The sequence below is a fragment of the Anas platyrhynchos genome, chromosome 32 (assembly GCF_047663525.1).
Source record: "Anas platyrhynchos isolate ZD024472 breed Pekin duck chromosome 32, IASCAAS_PekinDuck_T2T, whole genome shotgun sequence".
Lineage (NCBI taxonomy): Eukaryota > Metazoa > Chordata > Aves > Anseriformes > Anatidae > Anas > Anas platyrhynchos.
This window is the reverse complement of record NC_092619.1, coordinates 3,314,909-3,323,355: the sequence shown is the minus strand read 5'-3', so window position 1 is coordinate 3,323,355 and position 8,447 is coordinate 3,314,909. Positions and strand designations below refer to the sequence as shown.

The window sequence follows — 8,447 nt, the reverse complement described above, 5'->3', positions numbered from 1 at the left end:
AACCCTAACCCTAAAAACCCTTACAACCCTTACAACAAGAGGCTCTGCTCCGTGTGTCCAGGACCCAAACCAGCATGGTGTCCCGCAGAAAAATTCCCAGTAAAGCTGCTGGTCGTTACAGAATCACCCAGTAATTAGGACTGGGAGAGTCCGTCCAGTCCAAGCCCTTCAAGCATCATTAGCAGGAGCAGGATTTCCAGGACTGCATCTACACATCCTTTGAGTATCTTCAAGGAAAGAGAGTCCGAAACCTCTGTGGGTGGCTTTAGACCAGTTTCAGTGGTCTGTACTGGTGCTTGGGGTTATTCTTCTCCAGGAGCAGGGGTATCAGCCACTCCTCCCAATTTATGTCATCAAAAAATTTGCTGAGGGTGCCCTCCGTTCCATCACCCAGGTCTCTGATGAATAAATTAACACTGGACCCAGTACTGGCCCCTGGGGAACACTACAGGCCACCAGTTAGGTTCTGCACCGCTGAGCGTAACACTCTGTCCTGGTTTTGACTGGGATAGAGTTAATTTTCCTCCTAGTAGCCGGCAGGGTGCTGTGTTTAAAATTAGGATGAGAAGAGTGGTGATAACACGCCGATGTTTTAATTGTTGCAGAGCAGTGCGTACCCCAAGCCAAGGACGTTTCAGCTCCTCGCTGTGGTGTAAATGCCTGAAGTAACTAGGAAAATAAAACTAACATTCACACTTTTAAGGAAAAGGTACAGCATTGAAGAGGCTTTCAGGGTAGGGCATAACTGCATTATCTGAGCATTCCCTAGGCTCCCAACCTTAGATGCTATCGCGCTGGGGAAACTTGGTGTGCTAGCTCTAAGGAACACCACGGAGCGTGGAGTGGAGTGGAGACACCACGGCTAGGCTCTGTAATCAGGTGGGGCCTCGATTGTTCTTGTGCACAAAGCTGCACTTTTTGCCACCCTAAGCCAAAGACCTGTCATGTTTTGACAAATGCTGTACCCTAGTGTACTTTTTGCTCATTATAATATCATTATAATACCAAAACACACCTCCATCCCAAAAGCTACCCGCCTCCAAGGTGCGACCACCCCTCACTGAGCATGCGCTCTGAATTTCTTGGAGCCTATTACTTTAAACGGAGACGGGAAAACTTTACACCAATCATAACTAAGATATGCTTGACTAGAGCCACTCAAGCTCCACCTAAAAGATAGAAAATAATATAAATTGGCCCAAGAGAGAGGGGATGTCAGGGAAGATACCATCGTCAGGGGAGATACCATCCCGAGGACATACAACATCCTTAGGACCTCCTGACTCCTGGGATCAGTCGACGGGCTGAGCCTCTCTTCCCCCCCCATTGGGACGCCTTTGGGTGAGATCTGAATACTTGCTTATAAATCTCTATAGAGTCTTTGATCCTTTTAACGCGTTTATTTCTAGGCTGCGCACCTGTAACACCTGTAACACCTGTGTATTTAATGCATACTAGCTTGCTTTTGCAGACAGTCACTATCGCTGGCAATCCAAAGGAACCTGATAATCTGTTGCTGTAATAAACCATACTTGATTGCATTGTGATAGCTCTCATTAATGCAACTAGGGTGAGGGTGGTTATCCATGATAGTTCAGTGTTCTGAATATAACCAGACCCCCAGACAGTTAATGCGTTTTTGGTGAATGTCTGACTGGACCCCCAGACAATAAACGCGTTGTTGGTGAATGTCCGACTGGTTCAGTACCCTGAATCCGACCGGGCCTGTAATGGTTAATCAGCTACACCCCTTAACGCAACAACTGCCTGTGGCTGGCAGGACAGAAATGTCTCTGTCAGTAGGAATAGTGTCAAGGGACCAGGGGCTCTGTCAACCCCACAGCCAGACAGTGATTCTCCTGGCTCTAAGATGAGACCCTCCCAAACTGCTGTGTTTCTCAGCTCTGCACCCCTTGATCAGCCTCAGGAAGACGTCCGGATACATGGTCAGGGAAGCACAGGATCTGGGACAAAGCCCCCAGAGGGTTTTAATATGAACAAATACCAACACACAGCATAAAAACAGGGGAATACCAAGAGGGGAAATACCCATGTGTGTCTGCTGACTGCTGGAAAAGGGACACCATTCCCTGATGCTCACGGCTCTCCCCGTGGCACTGAGCTCTCCTCCCTCCCGGCTGCACCCAGCTGCTCAGCAGGGCTGGGCTCTGCTGGCCTGGGGCTCTGGAACTCTTGTGCACGGGGCTCTGGTGTCACATCCTGGGTGTCCTCATGGGGATATGCCTGAGACACCTCTTCAACATCGTCATAGCCTGTGGTCCCCAGGAAAGGTGACGAGGTGTCTCCCTCAGCTCCAGGGACCCCAGCACTTCTCCGGGAGTGCAGGCTTCCCACTGTAAGAGTCAAGGCAGGTTGCTGTGGTTGGGCTTGTGGGGTGCCCCTTGGGGCTGTTTATCACCTTCCTCGTCCTCACCAGCCTGAGACATTCATCTCATTCTCCCAGCCCCCACAAAATCTCTCAGGACAGTTTCTCCATGGATGGTCAGGCTTTCAATATGGCATGGATTCTCCTAGGCCCGGGGCTGGCACCTAGGAAGTGGCAGTGCTGCATTGCCCTCTCACCTGTGGCTGCATGCCTCAGCCCATCTCCTTCCTCTGGTGTCCTGGGCACTTCCCAGTCCCCCTGCCCAGGGACAGGATCCTCGCCAGGGTCAGAAACCTCCCCAGCATCATCATAGCCATCTGCTGGGTAACCTCCGGGCAGGACAGGGACATCTGAAAGGAGAGGGAAGGTGGTGGCAATGAGAAGAGATGTTCTGCAGAGCAGAGGATGGAGGGTGTGTGGGGACACAGGGCTGACATGCTGCTGGTGTCAGGGTCACAGCAGAGCCTTCATGTTTCCAGCTCTGTTGATAACACTCAGTGGCACTGCTGTCCGTCTGGTCTGTCTGCAGGGAGGAGAAAGGGAGCCCTTCCTCCCCCCCCCCCCACCTCTTATCCCTGGGTCTGGCCCCAGATCATCCTCCTGCTCATGTGCCTGGGGTAGGGCTGCAGCTGGGTCAGGGACCCCTCTGAAAAGGAGGCTGCAGAGAGCTGCAGTGGGTGCTGTGGGATGAGCCCTGCTGCCCTGACTGGTGGTCAGCACTGCTGGGGATGGGCACCCACAGAGCTGGGGGTGCATGGGGAGGAGACCAGTTCCCTTGGGACAAGGCACTTCCCAGAGAGGTTCCCAGAGCTGGCCTGGCACAGCCCTTTGCTTAGCCCTTGGCTCTCAATAAGGTGCAGGGACAAGCAGAGAGGGGCTGTCCCCTCTGGGATGGTCAGAGCTGGTGTGGAGGAAGCTCCTCTGTGGGGGCCAACACCTGGATGCTCTCCCACAGACGCCATGGTCCAACCATTTCAGGGACCATGGGCAGGAGCTGCAGGGCACAACCCTGGTTTGGGGCAGGGAGAAAATGCCCTGCAGATGTGCCCCTTCGGGGACATGCACCCACCTGAGAGACTGAACCTCGCCTGCTTCTCCCACGCCAGGCTGTAAGCGATCTCCTCGTACACGGCCTCAGGGAAGGGTTCCCCAGCTCTCCCAGAGCCTGGGGACAGAGACAGAACTGGTCTGGGCATGGGCAGAGAGGGACAGGACCCCACTGGGCTCCCTCACCGCATTCCCTAGGCCAGCACAGGGCTGTCCCCACAGCACAGCCCCACTGTGTTGTGTTGGCACTGAGGCTAAAACCCGTGGAGGGCAGCATCCCCAGGGAGATGGTCTGGGACAGTCAGCCTCGCATTTGGAGACAGCCTTTATGCCCCTTTGGTCCCCAAGTCATGTTCCAGTGCAGACCCTGCACCAATTCCCACATTTCTGCTTTCCATGGAGCTGCTCCATCTCTGCCCCACACAGCAATAGCACAGCCTGTGCCCTGCTGGGAGGTGGCTGACACCACAGTGATGGACTCTACTGCCCCATGCTCCTCCAGCCAGTGCTACCCAGAGCACTGCCAGCAGTGCATCCTCCCCTTCTCACCCAGCCCAGCTCTCACATTTCTGTTCTCACCCCAGAACTGGTGCCTGAGGCTCTGGGCTCTCTCCACCCCTTGATGTTGGTGCCCCATGGTCTGTCAGTCAGTGGGGCAGCACATGGGGCAGGAGGCAGCACACGGCTCTGTTTCTGTGCCCCAGGACACCAACACCCCCAGCACCCCCAGCCCTGCCAGGAGGCATCTCCCCCCCAGGACCACTGGGGAAGGACCCACCTCTGCGCCGAGCCCTGGCACTTCGCACCTGCCCAGCCAGGAGGGCCAGGAGCAGGCAGAGGAGGGCCCCCAGGATGATGCAGATGACGACAGGCACCGAGAGTCCCTCGCTGCTGGTGGTCGGACGGCCCCGTGGGGAATCTGCATGGGCAGGAACACGGCAGGGGCAGCAAGGGAGAGGTTGGAGGCAGGACATACCACTCCTGACCACACAAGGCAGCAGGGGCTGGGGGGGACGAGGCTGGGTGATGGGGCAGCTCCCACCCTGCTGGGTACATCACAGACTTCCCCCAGCTCTCTCAATTTCCTGGGAGTCTCACAGCCCAACAGGGAGCCCCTTCCCCTGGATGTGGGTCACAGCCTGTCCGTGGGCAGACTCAGCCCAGGGGAAGGACAGCTTACCTGCTTGTGGGGGGGGTGTTGCTGTCCTGGGTGCAGCTGCAGGGGAGCAGAAGGAGAGCTGGGCTGAGAGGCTGGGGCTGTGGCACCAGGCAGCCTCCCTGGCAGATGGCCCCAACATGTGCCACCTGAATTGTCCCTCCTGTGGGGCTGAGCAGGGTGGCAACGACAGGGCCCAGCACCACTGCTCTGGGCTGCTCACAGGACAGTGCAGGCAGCCCAGGAGATGTGCTGGCACATCCAGCCCCACAGAGGCTGCTCCCCACCCACCACCAGCCTCCCACTCTGCAGAGACACACTTGCTCGGGCCAGCACTGGGGCCATGCCAGGATCCAGCAGGGCAGATGCCCTAGCCAGCTCCTTGCCAAGCCCACAGCCATGTCTCCCAGCCCCACTGCTCACCTGAGCAATGCACAGCCGCATCTGCCTTATGCTGGCAGGCACCGCTGTCCCCTGGCTGGGCCCAACAGTCCTGCAGAGACAGCTCCGTCCCCCTGCACTCCATCAGCCACATGGGGCCCGTCCCCTCTCCAGCAGCAGCCTGGCCCAGGACATAGACCGCGGGGCCACAGCCCAGCTGCCTGCATGCCACCTCGGCGTCCCGCATGTCCCAGGCATTGTCACACAGCGTCCCCCAGGTGCCACGGTGCCAGATCTCCACTCTGCCCGAGCAGTCGTCCTTGCCTCCCATGGTGCGGATCTTCTCCCTGTCTGGGGAGGCAGCGATGTCCCATGGCACCAGGAGAGCTGGGACAGCCCTGGCAGGTGAGGGGGGCACGCGCAGGGGCAGCTCCCTACCTGTGCAGCTGGTGGAGTTGGGGCATGCAGCCACCTGTGGCCTTTCTGTCCATGTCCCAAAGGAAAGAGAAGTTGGGCTGAAAAGGGATGCTCTGGGGACATGCAGAAGAGAGCAGAGCTGACCTCTGCTCACACGTCCCCATGCTCCCTGGGTCAGGGCAGCAGCAGAACCCTGTTCACTCAGGGGACATACACGGCACTGCAGGGGGGACCCAAGTGCTCGGCCCCACAGGGTCCCTGATTCACAGAGCAGCAGGAGGCTGTCCCAGGAGGGAGGACTCCTGAAAGCCCTGCATGGTCTCCTCTGAGACCTTGCCTGGAGTTGCCTCTGCATCCCCCAGGGAGCTGCTGGCAGCCCGGCTGTTGACTGCTGCTGGTGGACATGGGTGGCTCTGAGAGCTGAAGTCACCTTTGTGCACCAGTAGCAACAGGGTCTAATGCAGGAAGTCAAAGCCCCTCTGGGTTCCTTCTCTACATTTCACCATACCCACTGGGGAACAGGACCTGGTAGCTTGATGGCTCAGATTTACCATTGCAGGTGATATTGGCCTCATCTCGGCTGTCAGTACATGACTGTGGATCCCAGGAAGCAGAGGGACACTGCCAGAAGGAGCTGCTGCTCTTCCCACACTCTACGCGATCCAGCCATGCGGTGCCAGACAGCTCGGCATAGTTAGAATCTGTTTCCAGTTCCCCTTCATTCCCGCAGCCCAGCTCTTTGCACACCAGTGACACCGTCTCGGTGGTCATGGAGTTGGAGCAAACGCTGCCCCACGTCCCGTTGTAGAAAACCTGCAGGCGCCCGGAGCAGCCGTCGCTGTTCTCCAGCCTCAGGGCCATGAACTCTGGAAGGAGGAAAGGCCACAGGGACATCCTTGGATGGCAGCCACTGATGGCCTTGGCCCTACCTGGCTCTACCCTCACCCTGGCCTTACTGGCCCCAGTTCCCAGAAACACACTCCAAACACAGACCTGAACAGATGACTCCTGCGTCCTCCTTGTGCCTGCAGTCGTGCTGCCCCCAGGCCTCGGCAGGGCAGTCCCAGAGAGCAGCTTCGGCCCCAGAGCAGTTGATGCCATCCAGCCAGATCTGCCCGGAGCCCTCCCCAAACCGAGCAGAGCCAGCTGCCTCCAGGGCCCCTCCGCAGCCCAGCTGGCGGCAAACGACGGCGGCGTCGGCCAGGTCCCAGGCGTCGTCACAGACGGTGCCCCAGCGCCCCTGGTAGTAGATCTCCACTCTCCCGGCACAGCGCCCGGCCCCGTCCACAAGCCGGACCCGCCGGCTCCCTGCAGTGGGGAGAACCCCGGCCATCAGGGGTTGGCTGCCCTCCTGGACCTTCAACTGGGGGACGTGCAGCACCACTCACCCCGGCATACGACCCCCACGTCCTCCACGATCCCTTCTGTTGGCATGCTCTGAGGCAGGGAGGTGTTGCAGAGGCTCATGTCAGCCTCATGCCCTGCACACCGCACCCCACGCAGCCCCACAGGTCCTCGTCCTCGCTCGGCCCTCACGGGGGTGTAGGCCGCCTCTGCCTCTCCGCACTGCAGCTGCCGGCACACCACGCTGGCCTCCTGCATGTCCCACTGCTCATCCAGGACTCTGCCCCACGTCCCGTGCTGGAACACCTCCACACGCCCGTCGCACCAGCTCCCTCCACCCACCAACCGCAGGGGCATGGGGTGAGTTAGGCCTGGTGAGAGCAGACATTCAGCCAGGTTCTGCCATGAGCTCCCCAAATTTGTGTGGCCGTGTCACACACCAGGGGCAAATGGACTTTGCAGCACTGCCTAGCACTCACCTGAGCAATTGACAGCAGCAGCGTTCTCCTGGGAGCATGGCGAGGCCCCCAGGGCAGTCACCGGGCACTGCCCCAGGTGGGCTTCAGTCCCGTCACAGTGGAACGAGTCTCTCCAGATGGGGCCGGTTCCTCTCCCAAAATGCCCTCCTCCAGGAATGGACTCAGCAAAGCCACAGCCGAGGTGCCGACACAGAACGTGGGCGTCCGAGAGGTCCCAGCGGGAGGCACAGAGGGTCCCCCATGTTCCCAGCACCTCGACCTCCACCCTGCCCTCACACGCTGTGCTGCCATTCACCAGCCTGAACCCTGTGTACTCTGGGGACAAAGGAGGGTGAGAGAGGCCACATTTGTGCTCTTGCTCCCACAGGAGCTGCAGGAGAGGCCAAAGGGACAGCATGCCTTTCTGCTCCTGCAGCACTCTCATTTTAGGGCCGCAGACCACCACCTCACCCCACCTGTCCCCCACCCAGCACAACCCAGTGCCACCCTGCTCTCCTGCCCCCACCACAACCCCAGTGTCCATCATCCCACTGCGAGTCGTTACGTGTGCAGGTGACATGAGTGCCATTGCTGTGGGTGCAGGCTTTGTCCTTGGGGGCCTCCGTGGGGCAGAAGGAGAGGACGGATTCATTCCCCACACACTGCAGCTCTCTGTCCCAGACAGGACCGGCCCCTTCTCCCAGCTGAGCTGCCCCATGGACAGACAGGGCTGTGCCACACTGCAGCTCCCTGCACACCACCTCGGCAGCTTTGGCACTAAAGTGGGAGTGACAGACAGCTTTCCACTGGTCCCTGTCGTAGATCTCCACACTTCCTGAGCAGGGGCTGTCCCCTCCGACCAGCCGCACAAATCCTGGAGCAACCAAGGAGACCTGTGAGTTCCCAGAGCCCTCTGACACTTCCGTGCCCATCTCCCACCTCATCCCTGAGGTGGCCACATGCAGAGCCCCACGGCCAGCCCAGCAGCTCTCAGAAGGTGCTGGTGGCACAGAGAGGTCAGGGCCCCCCTGCTGCTCCTCAGAAACCAGCCCAGCACCCATGTCCTCTTTTGCAAACCCCCAGCTGCAGACACTGCTCAAACTGCTGCTGCCCGGAGCCCCTGGGCTGCCTGGCCCCAGACCCAGCACTGCAGCACCCGCAGCACGTGGGGCTGGGGAAACAGCCCCAGGAACTAAGGGCTACTTCAGCCTGCTCTGCCCCACAAGGCTCAGGCCAGTTACAAGAAATCCTTGGATCT

At 59.0% G+C, this 8,447-nt stretch overlaps 1 protein-coding gene across 1 annotated transcript; it reads right to left on the bottom strand.

Moving 5' to 3' along the window:
- Positions 1-265: 265 nt before the first annotated feature.
- On the bottom strand, positions 266-8,121 carry LOC140000468 (scavenger receptor cysteine-rich type 1 protein M130-like). Its single transcript, XM_072030358.1, has 12 exons — positions 7,755-8,121; positions 7,211-7,525; positions 6,776-7,102; positions 6,381-6,695; positions 5,913-6,253; positions 5,409-5,442; positions 5,013-5,321; positions 4,614-4,649; positions 4,212-4,352; positions 3,456-3,551; positions 2,584-2,736; positions 266-396 (listed from the first exon to the last, which is right to left on the bottom strand). The coding sequence occupies exons 1-12, from the start codon at positions 8,119-8,121 to the stop codon at positions 266-268; spliced, it is 2,565 nt and encodes an 854-aa protein (XP_071886459.1).
- Between the last annotated feature and the right edge of the window lie 326 nt (positions 8,122-8,447).